At 43.3% G+C, this 17699-nt stretch overlaps 1 protein-coding gene across 1 annotated transcript in view; it reads right to left on the bottom strand.

Annotated features, from left to right (window-relative positions):
- Positions 1-17699, bottom strand: part of LOC142786549 (protein O-mannosyl-transferase TMTC1-like) — a 52266-nt gene that overhangs the window by 9677 nt on the left and 24890 nt on the right. Inside the window, exons 4-8 of the mRNA XM_075884260.1 lie at positions 16135-16344; positions 15231-15309; positions 7348-7451; positions 5930-6131; positions 4022-4197 (exon numbers count right to left, since the gene is read on the bottom strand). Coding sequence (XP_075740375.1) covers positions 4022-4197; positions 5930-6131; positions 7348-7451; positions 15231-15309; positions 16135-16344 — 771 coding nt within the window. The remainder of the gene's footprint in view (positions 1-4021; positions 4198-5929; positions 6132-7347; positions 7452-15230; positions 15310-16134; positions 16345-17699) is intronic.

Raw genomic sequence — 17699 nt, 5'->3', positions numbered from 1 at the left:
TTCACTGTCATCATCAAATGAACTGGACAAACAAGCCTCCTAAAATTTGAGGCACGCTATCTTTCTTGCTGTCGCCATAGCAGCCGTTGCGCGTCACCTGCTGATCGTCTGCCTCGAGCGCGGCACGCAACGAATGCTGGAATTACATGGCGTCGCTCCACCAATTTTTTCGGAGCACCTCGGAGCAACGAAAAAAAGAAGTGCCCCGACAGGGTGCGCCCTGGTTACCGAAGATGGTTTGTGTGCACCGGTGCGATATATCGAATACGTACAGACCCACCGGCGCACACTGGTGCACATCGGTGCGCTTTCTCGAAGATGCCATTAGTAATTAGCTTTTCAATGACTACAGTAAGCAGACATTTTTGTATTGAATAGTTGGAGGCAGTTGCGTTTCAAAACATCTACATGTGGAGGAATTCCTCTAGCATTTCTGTTCTCCGAGGTATGCCACAGTAAGGTTTATTTTACCTTGCATTATTACGCATGCAGGGCTGTAAATATTGGTGTAATGTTTCTCCCCAATGTGACAAACAGCCGTAACTTGGTATCGCCAGCCTGTATTAAAAGGCAACCATTGTCATCTTTACCAATGCCCTCTATCCATTGTCAGATTACACGTAACTACCGTGGCCAATCGAAAAGTACGTTCGCGCTAGTGCTGACTGTCTTGCACGTGTAGTCACGCTAAGCACAATGAGGTTTCCACGTGATATCTCGGAGCACAGGAATGCTAGAAGAATTCTTTCAACGTGTAATTGTTTAGAAACGCAAATGTCTCCCCCTTCGCAATACAAATATGCCCGCTCACTGCAATCCCTGAAAAGGTAATTATTGAATCCTAATTAATTTGGCCGCTGACAGCCACCATTATTGTATCACTTTGTGTCCCCCTGGATACGTAAGTTATCAGCAAAGATAGATGTTATGTTCTTCCCAGTGCTGAATTTTAAGAAAAAAATTAAGCTTGACTTTGGACGTTCAGTGTATCACATGTTTGTCATGGCAGAATGCATGAACAACATGATATATACACCACGCCAACACAACCTATATAGTCCTGACAGGCTACTTAGAAGAAACCGGGATGGATGATCGCTTGTGATAGGCCAGGGGTTATCATATATGAAATGAATTGTTAGTGTAATAAATGGAGCAGAAATAGAAAGATTTGCGTGCGAACATGATATGACAGTGTGAACTGCTGTAAGAAAACTGTGCATTCACATGTTATTTCAACTAGTTTCTGTGTGCTATTCAACGTACTATGCTATGACAGTGAGGGCGCCGAACGATCGTACCGGGAATTGACTAAGACAACTGGAGATGCAATTACCTAGGAATCAACATCATGAAGAAAAAAAAAGGTTTAGCCTCTCTTTTCCGGATATGAAGAAAGAAATTGCTGGATATATATTTTAGTGAAAGAGTCATTTGCACTTTCACTATCTTTGAAGAAGCTATGAAGCTACTTGTGCGTGCGTGTACACAACGAATTGCGGCAGGGAAGTTGCTAAGTGAACGTCGTACAGAAGGGAAAAACACGACCACGTCAAAGAACGGATCGAAATTTCTAATCTGTCAACAGACTACCGCGGAATAAAATTTAGCGCAGTTCGTGCTCGTGAAACGTAAAACGTTTCCTTGATATCGATGTAGGAACAAAGACGTCTAATAAAGCGTCAAAAAACAAGACACAATGCAGGTGTTCGTATGACAGTAGTTTGACTGAAGACGCAGAATTATTATACGAGTTCTTCTCTGTATGTTAGAGCAATCTCAATAGACTAAGCAGCGTCCATATTCTCTTCATTTTTCTTCTTGTGCACGTCCAAGAGAGGCAATTCAGTTGCCTCGCAGACACCTCCCGTGAACATGCAAAGTTGCCAAGTTGCTCTGAACTTTAGAAGTACAGGGAAACATAGTAATTTCGAGCGATGAAAAAGTCCTTGAGCAGAGGTATAGCTGCAGTGATACTTGCTGTTTAGACGTCTTTCATCTCATGTGTACGTGTGTTTTTAACTTGCGCTGTTCATATTAACGCGAGGTACAAGGATTCGACGCAAACGCTTAACTTAAAACGTATGGTGGGAAGTTTCAGAAAAGTGAACACTGATATATACGACAATTAGGTCAACAAGCTAGTTCGCAAAAGACAAATGCTATGTTCCCCATTTTGTTTGCTTGATCATGAGAAGCATCGTATTGCGAGAAGAGAGCAGAAAATTCCGCGTCAGCTGCCCGTAAGAAACAGTTGCACCCACCAAGATCATATAGATCACATAAAATGAAAAACAAAATTAAGATATTTTTGCATAGGTTCTTAAAAGATTCAATTAAATGTCAGTTTCTTACGAAACGTGAATTACGATGAGTGCAGCAATGCATCAAAGCGGCGAATAAAATTGAGGACTGTAATTTCGTTCGTCTCTTGTGTTGAAGTACACGTTGCCGCATTCCTAAATTTTTCACAAATAAAGACGCCATTTTAAACTGTTACTTAGCTCTTCCGCGTGAGAGTAATATGACAACAGTTTAGTGGTACTTCTTCACGAGCTTTCTCCATAACTGTGATTGTTGTGGAGTTGCCTGTAAAGGGTGCTTCGTTGTATGTTTAGTGTTAATGTGGCAAAGGTACTCCCTGCCCGAAAAAACCTTTTGAAGGCATATGGGGTATAAATAAAGTGCCCACCAGCGATGGTGTACACACACTACATGAAATGAACTCATTTGCCAGAGTTAAAAGTTTTCAATTCCGCTATTTATTTTTAATTGTTGTTTTTATGCTTTGCTATTATCCACGCGCTTCTTAGTGAATGCGGTGTCAAATTGTTCACAGAGCGAGGTGACTACGTCGAAAATGAAAGCGAACTATACGCAAAGATACTTTCTATTTTCCAGCGTGGAGCTCTTTAGATTTCCCTTGTCCAGATAGTGCGAACAGGAATGATCACACTAAACAGGTACAAGCTTGCTTAATCTCCTATACCTTTCGCTTCGCTCCCATAACACGATCGCTGATTTCTTTTTTGGCGTGGAATGCAAAATCTAGGACAGGTGAGTCTCTTAGGTGACAGAATAATACATACAGTCACAATTACTCTCTTATGACTAAAATTACCTAAGATTGATTGATATGTGGGGTTTAACGTCCCAAAACCACCATATGATTATGAGAGACACCGTAGTGGAGGGCTCCGGGAATTTCGACCACCTGGGGTTTTTTTACCGTGCACCCAAATCTGAGCACACAGGCCTACAACATTTCCGCCTCCATTGGAAATGCAGCCGCCGCAGCCGGGATTCGATCCCGCGACCTGCGGGTCAGCAGCCGAGTACCTTAGCCACTAGACCACGGCGGCGGGGCAAAATTACGTAAGATCACGTAACGCTCGCTCACCTAACTATAACCACGTAGCAAAGTCACATGACTGAACATAACAAAACGCTCACGTCACCTCTTTTTATCTGCATGTATTGAAAAACACTCGCGTCACCACAAATCATGCTACACCTAGTCGCATGACTAAAAAGACGTATCAATTAGTCGGGTGGCTGATATCAGGCTGCATCGCATCACAGCCAGTTGTGTCACATGTTGCCGTCATAAATAAACCTCGTAATCGCTGGTCACGTTGCATGTTACTTTCATAAACCACGTAATAGTAGAATGACCTGACTAAAATCAACATAAGGTAACAGATAGAAATGGGACATGTCTAGGCATGTCTGGGCATACTTAGTATTACTAGCGAAAACATGAAATATTTGGCAAATATTTGGCATCACTAGCATAAGCTAGGTAAAAAAGTAGCTCCACTGATAGTTGCAGCCTTTCGCCACTAGGTAAAGGCTGCAAAGTCTTCTTGAAAGATGTGTTTGCGCGGTTCAATTATATATAATAGTTATTTTTCACATATCAGATTCAATCAAATCATTCCGCCTTTTGAACACCATTCGTTATCCGCTATCATTGCACATGCGATTACTATCATGTGCGCTGTTAAAAAGTATTGCGTACCTGGGAATGTAGAGGACTCTCTCAGCTACCACGAAGCCGACAGTCACGAATAGGTTGGACGCCGGAAGAAATGGCAGCACAGTCAGGAGCAGGGGCACCAGTAGTCTTAATGAAGGGTCGCGCGGTTGCTCAGTGTTGTTGTAGTAACATAGTTGTTCTCTTGATCCACTGGCAGGCTTCATGCGTCACATAAAATGATACCAATCGCTTAAAGTTCTCCAACAATCCTATCAATAGATATCGGTGACAATTTTGCGCAGTGTATGATTCGAAAAATCACAGCATATCCACGGAGTGAATGGTGATGAGTGGGGCGAAGCGTCCATCAGTCTGTCCACGCTTCCGTCCGTCCGTTTGTTCTTGCTTCCGTCCGTCCGTGTGTCCATTCGTGCATCCATCCATCTGTCCATGCGTCCGTCTTTCCGCGCGTACATTGGTACGTCCATCCGTGCGTTCGTCTTTACGTCCGTCTATCCCTCCGTCCATGCATTCATCCGTGCGTGTGCTCCTTCCTCCGTGTGCCAGTCTGTGCGTCCTGCCATGCGTCCATCCATACGTCCGTCCGTATGTCAAACAGACAGACAGACGACGTACGCAGGCGGCGGATGATTCACTGTTTGCCGATAAAACCCTCCCAAGCTTCACCCCACTCATCATCATTCACTTCGTGGATATGCTGTGAGGTGGTTACTACATACATGCATACATACAGGTGACGACCTAAACACGCCTTAAGGATCTTTGCCCCTAAATGTTTCGCCTGAAGACACACACATGCAAGAACACAAATACACTCACGCACACGTGTACAAATGGTAAAGGTAATGCTTAAAGTGGCAGAAACTCGTACTAATCAGTAAAGACTCATCATAAAAGAAGGTAACGCGTGCAGACTGCGACGCAACAGAAAGGACCAAATGGCGTTTGTGTTGTCTTGTTCCCAGCATTTGTGTTTTTGTTTGCACGCTCTACCTTCATGATTACTTTGGCCTGTAAACTTTGCTTTCGTGTCAGCTAGTAAAGGTGTCGTTCTTGCTTTTATAATGAGCAAGCTCACTATAAGTTTATGATTGTGAAAGTTTATTCGGTCTTATTGAAAGCACTGACTGTGTTACTGCCAAAACGGCCAATATAGCATTTTTGAGAAAATTCTGGTACTTGGATGTTTTATGGTAGAGAGCATAAAATAGTGAAGAAAACAAAGACACAAAAGTTCGCCCCATTACAAATGTATGTGCATGGCCATTCGCATTCATTGATTTATTTTTTTCAAGCCAGAAGAGTGAACCAGTGTATAAGTGCACTCTTGAGACTACTGGTCCCGTTATAGGGAAGCCTGTTCGCCGATTTTACAAAAAAACTCAGCTGATAGACGATTTATCTCGTGACCCTCTAGAACTACAAGTATCAAAGAACCATCTGTGAATAAATATAGCAATATCGAGCTTCCCTGGAACATACCATACAGGAAGTTCGCGCAAGCAGGCTTAAACGCTATTGCCCTCAGTTGTGAGCAGAATAAGCAAACTGGCCAGCTGGACTGAATGCATGTTGGCTACACGCTCGGTGGAAGACCGAATACACGTTGACCTCGTGATGGTAATGGTGGTCGATCTCGTGAAGGTTTCTCGTAAACCGACGCCATATAGTGCTTTACGTATTTGAAATTTGGGTTTGTTTGACCTAGCGAAACAAACATAATAATTAAACGTTTTCATGGAGGACATATAGAACAACCGTTAGGTGAAGCCGTGATCTTAGTAGCACCACGATCATCACAAAAATTGCCATTCCAGTGAACCCCCCCCTCCAAAAAAAAACATACATGAAATTGAAGTTAACTCATTTCTACTCCGTTTCTAGGCAAGGGCCACAGAATGAGAATTATAAAACTTAATGGCAACTCACGCTGCTTTTTCTTTTCAATCTCGTCAAAATACGCCAGCCAAGAGCCAATAGCGAAGTGAGTAACGCCAGTGTAGCCAGATTTCTGCAGTCGCAAGGTGATGTCACGAGAGGTATACTGCCCATCTGCCAATCGTATGACAGGGTGCGTGGACACAGCAAGAGCCAGGCATTGAAGGCACACAAGTAGCTGTAAGTCAGTAGCCTGTCGTAAAGAAAAGGAAAGGGTCAGGATGGGCGACACGCATTTGCAAGGCTTATTCTAAAATGAGCGTCGTCACCTAATATTGTTTGTGCAGTGCTGCCAACACGCTCTGTACTTTTTGTGAAGTGAAAGTAGGATGTTAGCAGGTGCTCAATTTTTTATGTAGGTGCCAGTAATTGAGTAAACCGCTTTGCTGGAGTATTGTTTTTTGAAGTTGGTAGTAACGAAAAAACTCTAAAGTATATTTACTACACAAAGCTCTATCCATACACAGACATATACATTAGTGAAGTTATAAAACCTGCAGTATATATAAAAATGTTTACTGGGGAATAATATTTTACTCGGAACTCTGCAGTTAATATTTAAACATGCATAAATGTTCTGCACTACATTTTCATCGCGTTCTTTCATCCCCGATTTTGTTGGTTTGATTTTTTGCGTGACTTTTTTTCTCTGATTTTTTTTATTTTGAAGCATCATGTTCACCATCGTGGAATCGACAGTGGACTAATGAAGAATGATTCAAGATGCGCAATTTAAAATGCTTGTATTTTGATAATGCTGTTCCTCTCTATCATTTCAAAGTAACATCTTGTACTAAGTAACGCAAGACTTGCATTTCAAAATCTTAGCTTGATCTCTGTGAGTTTTCGCGAGTTTTCTATATGTTCTAAAAGTTCGAGATACAGGATACAGGATTTCATAATGACTACGAGCGAAAACATTGTAAGGATTCAGTTTTAGAGTATTGACACTAATGCAATCTTATTCTTTTCTATACAAGGAACCACTTGCCCACAAATAAAGGCCGCCGATCTCAAATATTTTGCTAAGCGATGGGTCTGCGATACGGTGATACAATAGACACTTTTCATAACTGTAAAGCAAGCTATCAAAACTGATGGTGAAAAGGCAATTACTGCAAAGAGGTTCTTTGTGCAAAGTTTAATTGCGCTAGGACATCAAAAATATTGACTTTCCTCTCTTGACATAAACAGGCGTTACCGACAAGCTCCAGCGCGTGCAACTAGAAGTTCGCCTAGACCTGAAAGATGCCGCCATTAGTTGAGGGTATGTACAGTGCGGAAAAGTGCACTTGCTGATAATAAAGGGGTATAATAATAGTTATAGGTCGGTATTGCATTTTCGATGAAACCTAATAATTTAGGATACGGTATTACTACCATTAGTTATATTTGAAAGGAATGTTCACCTGGTTGTGTGCATCGAGGAGAAGGCCGCAGGGTTGTCCATCTCAGAAAATTCAGGTAAGCTTCCTTGAAGAATGCATATTCTGAAGCATAGGAGCAATATCGTCTGCACGGAAAAATAAAAGACGAGATATTAGCGCTATGGATGTTATTGCCTAGTACTTTTCTTGTTTTAGTTTCTGCCAGTAATTGTTTTAAAAACGTCAAGAATTTTTTTATTTCATGCAAGACAACAATTTTCATCCACCGGGAAGTTGCGCTAGTCTATGGACTAAACTGGTAGACGTTTCTCACATCGAAAAGCTACACAGTTCATGAATATATGTCATGTGAAGCAATAAATAGAGGTACAGAGCCTTGGCGGGTCGGACGCTATTTGGTTGGAAGTCATGCGTTATACGGCCGAAACTGTTTGCTTGCTGGCAGACCTACCTTCATTTTGAGAGAACCTAATGATGTCTTAAAAAAAAACAGTAAACCTTCTACTTTTATTGGCCGGCACTTTACTCACATTTTTGTAGTGACAGCATTGCACTTTATGAGGCAGCGCGTGTATAGGAATCACTGTGATTATCAATATTTTCATTGTCTTGTTCACCTGCATCTTTCTGAAGTTTTCGTTACCAAAAAACACGGTTTTTTAAAAACTAATGATGCCAGCAACACACTGGATTTAATGCTAAACAATCTCGTTCCCGCTGTAGCGTCAACGGAGAGCGAGGGAACACGGAAAAGTATGGCTAGCTAGAAAGAATCGAGAATTGTGATATCGCCGTGCCATTCTTACAAATTTCAGGAAGTGACTACGCATCACTAGCGCATACTGGCCATACAAGAAAGCAAGATCCAGAGCATATAAGTACGCGTGGACGCGTACTCATCAAGGGAAGCTTGACGAAAACAATAGAGACTGTTTCGCTTTGTTCTATCACTCCTGCACAGCGTCGCAACGCTATTGTTCTGATGCGAGGCAGACCTATTCGCAGATGGTTCCAAACTGCGCCGTTTATCGATCGCCATTCGTTGCTTTAGAAAAGCGTGTATACCACATACGCGATACGAAATCTTCATACGCACTGCCAGGGGCCCTACTCCTTTTATACTACGCTAGTGAGTAGCGTTTGTTAGCTAGAATTCGTGACCAGTAAAGCCATTTCACCTGGTTTTACAGGGATTACAGAGCTTGGCTGCAGACACGAAATATAAATCCCGGCTGAAACGTCGCAGTTGAATGCAGGCGAATAGTCTGGCACCTGCGTAGGCAACTGTGTGATGTCAGTTTCACGTAAATGAACACTCGATGATCGAAACATTCAGGGCTCAATGCGACTCATTAATTTCGTGGTTCGCACTCGTAAAATTCTACATATGATATTTATACTGAGCAGTGAGTTGTGAGACTGATGTCTATACGTTCAGGATAAATTGTCGGTTTCGTCATTTTGTATATGCATGTGGGAGAGATTACAAGTTCTTAGCACGCTGTAAATATGGGCCAGCAAAGATCATACATAGCGCCAATGGTGACTTCATATAAAAACTTTTTACTCCCATAATACCATCGTTATCACAAGAATAAGACGTGTAATAAAACAGGTTTACAGCCTGTGAAGCACGACTATAGAGCAATTTTCTTTTCAAAACATTCTAAGAGTAACATAGGGCTGGCTCTTAAACGAGTGAGCTGCCGCAAATCGACACACATTTTGGTTAGCTTTCTGTCGAATTCACAAGTGAACTGCAGATAAGTGCGTTCCTGCTGGAGACGTTGGCAAAACCATTCCGTAAATTACAGTCTCGGGGCCCATACTATAGACTTGAAAAGGAAAACTGCATTTTCATGCTGTATATATTTTTTCATGTTCAAATATAATCTGCATAGTAGTACAGCGATAGTAATTTGCGTATCACCCATATCACGTGTATCCAAAGCTATCGATTGACAAAGAATCCACACCGAACGCTCTTCATAGTTTCAACTTCTTCTTTAGCAGCTAGTGCTCGCCTGCACACGCTTATACTACTACATCTATTTAAATATACTCCCGCCTCCCAGTCACGACTAGAGCTTGTAGAATTCATCGGTCTTCTAAAGAAACCATGCGTTCTAGAGATGTCACTAGTCAAGCTTGGATGATTCCACCTCAATCAAAATCAAGAAAGACTGGACTAAGGACCATAAACTTGTACAGCTGCCGTACTACTCGATGGTCGCTACATTATACGCTTGAAGATCGCTTCTAGGATATGCTGAGCAAGAATGAATACCAGTGGACATTGTTTTTTTTTTGAGCACATACACCGGCGATCTAGCAACTTTTGACGGTAACTTAGCTTCTTCCTGTCATGTGGAGCAGTCTGAGCACTTGGAGCTCCGAAGTCGTCCACCAGTCGTACAGTTTTAGTTTTATTACTTTTGAACTTTAGTTTTCCAGCCCCTTGCCTAATAATGACTTGGATCGGAAGAGTATGTTTCACCAACAATCCTAGCAAGGTGCATCAAGCAAAGTCTTCAAATCTTAACGACACGTCACAAGCAATGAAATAGGCAAGTTGAGAAGCCGTTGGCAATTCAGGATGTCTTGAAAGTTTATCACTCCTGCTACAAGTGGGAGTGCTTTATCAAAACACAGCGTTGCGGGTGCATTTCTACCGCACAGTGGAAACCAGAAGGCGTTGGCATAAATCCCACAAGACAATTCATAGTACGGTGCTCCAGTAGGTTCAAATGTACATGAGCTTTCAGGTTCGCATTGACGAAAACGTCCCACTTTGGATTAAGAATCAGCATTTTATCAAGGTAGTCGTTGACGAATAGGAAGCCTTGAACTTGTGACGATGTGTCGACCATGACGTTGAACTTCATAGTAAGAGATTCTTTTCCTATAACTTCTGGATGTAGCATATAAAATAAAGCGTGGTCAATTAAAGCGTTCTCACGCACCACTTAAGCATCTCTTAACTTAAAACATTGCCGAAGGGCTGTGTCGTATTGTGCCAATAATCCTTCGCTGAATAACCACTTGATCTGCCAGTTTTAGGGCACATCTCAACATGGTTTGCTTCAAGTGGCTGTTTCGAGCCGACTATTTGAGGTATTTCGACAGTACTCCTATTTTATCGCGATAGCAATTAAATCGACTGTCTCGGCTAGACTTTTCCATCGCTCGATATTTCCGTCGGTTGTCTTATAACCTTGTGGCTTATAGGAAGAATAAAAACTTCGGTGTTGGCGCAAGGTTATAAGTATGAAAGTAGATGCGCTTTCACGTAACAACTGTTGGCAGAAGGGCTTCTTGAAGGGCCAGTTGGTACATGATACTGAGGAAAACAGCGTGAAAAACTGGATGGAGAAAAATTGAACACACGACACAAGCACTGTCTCGTGTGTTCAATCTTTCTCCGTCTCGTTTTTTGCTGTGTGCTCCTCAGTAATAACTGTCAACAGCGCGCCGCTCTTTCTCCCACAGTAGGCCAGAGCTCCTGCTATCAACACGAACTAAAAGTACTACGCGGTAGAAAACACGGATGAAAAAAAGAGAAGGACAAGCGTCTTTTTCCCGTTCGTGTTTTCTACCGCATAGTACTCTTAGATCATGTATGACCAACTTGCCCAATCGTCCACCTTTATCAACACAAAACAACGGTGTCAAAATTGTACGAGGAGTGGCCGTTCACATAAAGAGGCGCTCGGCACATAACAAACTACCACCAGCGGTGACACGTGACGTAGGGCCCTTAGTGCTAGCATGCGCTGCCCACGGGAGGCGCTTCTCAGCAACGCCATCACTATGCACGACCCTTGTTGTGATCATCTACTGTGACCATGCCGCAGGAAACGTGGTTACTTGGCAAGCGCTTGTTTACTACAAATATTATTGCACCTGAAAGTGCTTATAGCCTTGCTTCGTAAAACATTTCAATGTGTTGTTATCGCATTCATTGCTTTGCCCTTTTGGCAAAACTGTGGCACTTTTTCTGTGCAGGTCATTTTTTGGATGTCTGCAGTGAGCTATTATAAGTGTCGTTCTCGAGAATCTGCGATGCCCCTGCTACAAGCTGCCAGATTTATAGAGGAATCCGTGATATTGATTCATTGAAGCTGATCGTTTCGACTCTTAGTACACAGACTACGAGTTTAATGTCACGGTCAAAAGTGGTACTTTTCCCACTTCGTTGGTTTAGTGCCAAGGTACTCGGCTGCTGACTTGCAGGTAACGGGATTGAATCCTGGCTACGGCAGCTGCATTTTCAATGGAGGCGAAAGGGCTATAGGCCCGTGTGCTCAGATTTGGGTGCACGTTAAAGAACCCTGGTTTTCAAAGTTTCCGGAGGCGTCCACTACGGCATCTCTCATCATTATTTGGTGGTTTTTGGACGTTGAGCCCCACATATGAAATCAAATCTCTAAGAGAGGTACTTTGATGACTGGGCCCTTGCATTAATTGTCCAGCTAAGTGCCGTGTTTATTGTCGAAAATCCTGGAATATCTTTGCTCCTCAATTTCTCTCCTGTAATCATTATCCACAGGTGCTCAGCTCCAATCAACAAGCTGATGCCAGTCACAGTCTCCGCCTCAGTTGAGGTATTTTTATCAGCAATACCTTTTTCTTTGTGATGCAACTTCTTTGTTAGGTAGCCATCACAGGTCGGCAAAATAATGTCGTCACAGATAAACGGTACGACAATGACCCGAATGGTGTGGCTTTGAGAATGGTGTAGGCTACGCAAGGGAACTTGAAAAATATTTCGTTGCCCTGCAGAAGTTGGAGAAACGTTGTCAAACGTGTTAAATAAAGATTTAGTTTTTTTCCAGCCGATTAAGTTGCATTTTTTTTTCAGCTAGAACTTCGGTGATGTATGATCTCTAGCTTCCTCTAACGAGAATCCCTCTGATGTAGCTGCATTTGTTACCAATGACGACAAAGGCGTGAAAGATCTGCCGGTGCACTCCTGTGTCTGTCTTGGCGCAACCACTTGAAGGATTCTTGCCGCATAGATCGTGACCTAACCTGGAGCTCGCATGTCACATACCTGAAGAAAAAGCTCATTGGCATTGAGAATGTATTCAAGTTCGTCGCCGGAAAATCATGGGGCCCATCCGTGCAATCCACGTTTCAGCTTTACACAGCCCACTTTCTCAGAACTCTCCGGCACAGCCTTCCTGTCCTGTCCAACGTGTGCAAGGCTAACATCCGTGCACTGCAAAGCGTACAAGCCCAAGCACTTCGGACATGCCTTGGCCTTCCAAGATGCTCATTGACAGTGTCAACTATTGTTATTGCACAAGAACAACTGGTCACAACGCACATCATTGACGAGACGCTGAGAGCGCACATTCGGCATTTATCACGGCTACCGTCACATCATTTAGCGTGTTTGACAGCTCGGAGGCCCCATTCTTCGTACTGCGGTATCGTGACAAAACATCAGGACATACTACCGCCTGGCTTCAAACTTGCGATGCATCCAGCAACTGCGCCATGGAGTCTTCGTCAACCTGACGTGCGCTTATCAGTTCCTGGAATGTTTAAGAGGGCACGCATGTCAACGCTAGCCCTGAAGCTATTGACTTTGCGTCTGTTGGACGAAAGGTACTTCAACCGCATACATGTTTACACCAATGGCTCCACTAATTCCAACAGCTCCACAGGAGCAGTGGTTGTTCCATCTGAAAATGTGTTGCTTCAGTACAAGTTTTCTCACACCACGACGTCGACAGCAGCAGAGCTCGCAGCACTTCAAGGTGCAGTAAAGTACATTCTTCGCCAGCAACCTAACCAATGGGCCATCTTTTGCGACTCCAGGTCAGCCTTACAGTCACCATGGTTCGTTATGCAGCACGGGCTACATGAAAAATCAGTATATCAGATAAGGCACGACTACCACGAAGCGCTCGCGGAAGGTCACGATATTGTATTTCAGTGGTTGCCGAGTCATTGCGGAATCGTCGGCAATGACCGCGCGGATGAAGCTGCTCGATCGGCTAATGACCAAGACCAGTGCACGCCCATACCACTCTTGAGAACGGACGCTGCAAGGCTACTACAATCACTTGCTCGCCGTATATCTCTCCTACAATGGAATACGCAGGGTTTCTCCAACAAGCACCTGTATTCGATCGACCCAAACTTGCAACTTAGTTTGCCATCCGGGTTCCCACGATGCGCTGAAACTTTACTGTGTCGCATGAGGTTGGGCGTGGCATTTACGAATTCGTACTCTCGTCTCCTTGGAATGGCGAGCACTTCGGCATGCAACATCTGCGCCTTCGAGAAAACGCTTGAGCACATTCTATGTCATTGCCCAGCATACCAAACCGAACGACGTATTATGGAAGCCAAGCTCTGTCAGCTGGATTCACGGCCGCTTACAGAAGAGAAGATGCTGGGACCTTGGCCGACGGCTTCCCATACGCGCAAAGCCACGAAAGCCCTCTTGTACTTTTTAAGGACCACCAAACTTCACGACCGCTTGTGAAAGAACTGTGCGAGGCCGTGCTGTGTAGTCTCGAGCTGACTATTTATGCTTCTCTTTCTTACTCCTCTTCTTTTCTGTCTCTTTCCGTTCTATTATTCCCTTTTTCCCCCACTCCAAGTGTAGGGTAGCCAACCGAGCCAAGCTTAGTTAGCCTCCCTGCCTTTCCTCTCTATTTATCTCTCTCTCTCTCTCTCTTTTGCCGCATAGCATTACTGAGTGTGACGTCCCTCTTGTGCATCCTGAAACCTCTGCTTGTAACGACGTTTCCGCTGTAGCCAATTTACTTACGCAGTGAGGGTCCCACATACTCAATGTGCGCCTTCCGTGACAAGCTGAGCACGTAAGTTTGACTTGGAAAAGAACGTGCCTGATGGCCTCGGGACGTGCATTGATAGCAGCGGTTGTCTTTCGTCAGTATTCCTTTCTTAGAGTCGAGTGAGAGGTTCGCATCACAGGCGCGTGTGCCGTGTTTTTTTTCGATTTGCAGAAAAAACACTAGCTCCAGCTGTTTGATGTGCTGTGTGGTACCGAAGCGGTGCTGCCGCCTCGACCTTTATGATGACTAAGAGTGTGGTCAATGAGAGGTCATTCTGAAAATGGCTGACACTGATCCGGCTTTCTATCTGTTTAAATGCGTGTGAAAGTGAGCTCTTTTAATTATGTATTCGAGGTTGCAGCTGCTAGTGCTGTGTCTAAGGCATTCGTAGAAGGCTCGTGTCTCAAAGCGTGGCCGTGCTTTGCTCGTGTGCACGCCAGTACGATATCATGTGGCGAAGATCCTCGTAGAATGTCAATGAGCAAGAAAAAGTGACCGTTGGTACGTTTAGTGCAGTGAGACAGCATACGTTGAGCTGAGTGGTATCGTGAAGTGGCCGGATGCCGCGTATGCCACTTCCATACTTTACGTGAGGTAGTTTCGAAACGCTGATAGCTGGTGCTGCTCGATTCGTTTCTTCTTGTCGTCCCGCTGTGGTCCCCGGTTTCGGCACCACACAGTAAAGACACCTATCGATCGGCAAAGAAACCAGATCAAACGCCGTTCATGGTTTCAACGTCTTCGTATTGTCTAGCAGTGCTCGCGTGCACACGTTTATACTACATATTTTTTTGCACCATAGCTGCAAGTACACCACTCCACGCACGAACTAGTTATAGGCAGAAGTAATATGGGTATGCTTCACTTGACCAATAACCTTTAGCACTTCATTGGATGTCAGTTGTAAATATAGATAAAACTTTTCGTGTTTTTCAAGTGTAAGGGAAGAAAAGCGTAATGGTCTTTCGTCGAACACTTCAAAATGTCTCTTAGCTAGTTTGAGAGTTACCACATAATTACAGATGTCCAGATATCTACGTTGAGAACTTTTATACCATGCAGCTAAATGTGAAGCAATGGATCACTTACCAGTGTCGTGAGAGCCACAAGCTCTGAATCGGTGATGCATCGGTAGGCAATACCTCGTATACAGTACCTGCAGACTGGCCTGAAAGTCAGTTACACGTACTTTTTCAGGTGTTCGGAAGTGTGGTCATTAAATTTTATATGTACATGTCTTGCACTTTCTCAAAGATACACTCAATGGCGCTGGTGTAATACAATTCAACTACACTGTTTGAGATCACCAATTATATCTACTTCGATGAGAAGTACTATGGCTTGCCTTGAAGTCGAGGGTTTGACGGAAACGTGATTTATCTCCATAAAACATGAGGCTGCAAAATCGGCCAACCAGCAGTTTAGGCCTGCCTTTTCAGCATAAAAACAAAGGCAACTAATCTGTTTTTACAACTTTGAAACAAAGCTACAACAACACGAGGGTTGTCTTCTGTTGCCCAAGAATATAGCTACCACAGTGCGAAAACGGCACTGAAAACATTACGCTAAGCTTTGTGATAAATTTTAATCAAGCAGTGCATCAGATAGGACAAAAGGAAGAACGACCTTGTCAATTAGTCTCACCTTGCTGTCTTTTACAAACGTTTTCTGATGCGCTGTTTGATTCAGTTCCAAATTGGAACCCCACTAACACTAATGCATTCTTATGAAGGTTTTTTCTGTCATCTTTCATACATAAACATTTTTTTCAGTCAATTCGAAGTGAACTCTGAACACTTGATTGAATGCACGAGTTAGTTAGGAAGCAGCGAGTGATTTGTACAGACTTTCGTGAAGCTATGAATACCCTAATTAAGGTTGCATGCTTGAGCGTAGAAAATGACCAACTAGTAATCACAGTGCGCTACATGCAGTAAAGAAAGCATCATGATGTATTTCAGCACAAGAAACTGTAAATAGTAAAAGAACTTACCACGTCCAGCATCCAGCTTTGCGGCGTTGCATCTCTTTTCCTGTGTGCATAGAATCCCGCACTAATGTGCTTATCCTGAGAGCCATGCACAGCGGCAGAACTGTGATGCCTTGCTCTTTGGAAAGCAGCGCACATAAGGATAGTAGACCACTAGCTGCGAGCCATTTTGACTGTCCATGACTCCCTTGGACATCTCGAGAAAGTCGGCAGCTGTTGCGGTGAAAAAATAAAATAGAGTGCACTTCTCTAAACTGCCTCATATTCTGCCCTATCATATCTGTTTGCGAGAACAACACGAGTATTTCGAAACATTTTGTTAACAGCACGCTGTCTACATGCAAATTGTGAGGAGAAGTTTGTGGGATAACTCAACCACCTAACCTATGAGATTTAAGATTTGGTTTATTTTCCCCACGTAGGTACATTTGTAGGAAAGCGAACATTCACTAATTGGGGGGGAGGGGGAGGATGACAGAATGAAAAATGCAATATATGTAGCTTCACTGGCTTCACTACCCACATGGCATAAAAAGAGCAACTTGCCGTGTGGAAAGCGTTTTAGCAGTGCGAAATTGAGAATCGCGTAACAAAGTTCAGAAAGATGATAAAACGCCGAAACTACCCTATTTACACTAGAAAGGAAAACGTAAGCAGGCACTATATCTGAAAATTGCTTTCTGAGAATCTCAGGTTAACGTCACCTGTTTCAAATTTCAGCAATTCAGAATTTTCTCGCGTTCATGCAGTCTGCCAGAGAAGAATCTGTTTTGTTGTAATTGTCGAAAATTGAGTCCTCTAACGATAGACTGTCATTAAAAATGTGAAAACAGCTAATGCCAATGTTGATTTTCATCAGCAACACTAATTACCACGAAGCACCAACATCCGTACCATTGTGCTAATCATGCTAATGGCTACTTATGAAAACACATGACCTTTCCCAGTATTTTGATGTTAGGATATTCCGAATGCTATGATATTTTTCGTGCAGAAGTATAAAACGAAGATATCTCAAGCATCACAGCAGACCAGGTTAATACTTATCCTACACATATCCGTCTCTCTATCACTATGTTTTGACAAGAAAAACAAATGAGTAAACGGCTAACTATTATTTTTTTGCAAAATACTCATAACACACTTTGAAGATTTGGCACATTTCTTATTAGAAACCGAAAGTATCTTTTCTAAATAATGGCGGTGATTAGGTTTCGATACTCACGCAATATACAGTTGCTAACGAGCTCTGCACTGTACGCGCCGAGTATTCCCACAAATGAGTTGTACTTAACGCAAAAAGTAAACGCTAATGCGTGAAATGGCGCGTCAGCCTCCACAGCCAACTAACAAGACTGCTGATAGAGCATGCGCCTAGGCAGCTTTCATGATAGCCAGAGAAACCTTTTTTTTTTTTCGAAACAAACGTACGCTCACATCGGCGACATTGTAGCTGGGCAACTGTCCTCCTAATGCTGAGTACGCCTTCAATACCACGTCTTGTGAGGACTACGCTGCGATCAAAAGCGCGTCAATGAGGCCGCAGCTGATGCAAACATTTGAAAGCA

This window comes from Rhipicephalus microplus, unplaced genomic scaffold (assembly GCF_043290135.1).
Source record: "Rhipicephalus microplus isolate Deutch F79 unplaced genomic scaffold, USDA_Rmic scaffold_25, whole genome shotgun sequence".
Taxonomy (NCBI): domain Eukaryota; kingdom Metazoa; phylum Arthropoda; class Arachnida; order Ixodida; family Ixodidae; genus Rhipicephalus; species Rhipicephalus microplus.
The sequence above is the reverse complement of the archived record's forward strand: the minus strand, read 5'-3'. Positions and strand labels throughout refer to the sequence as shown.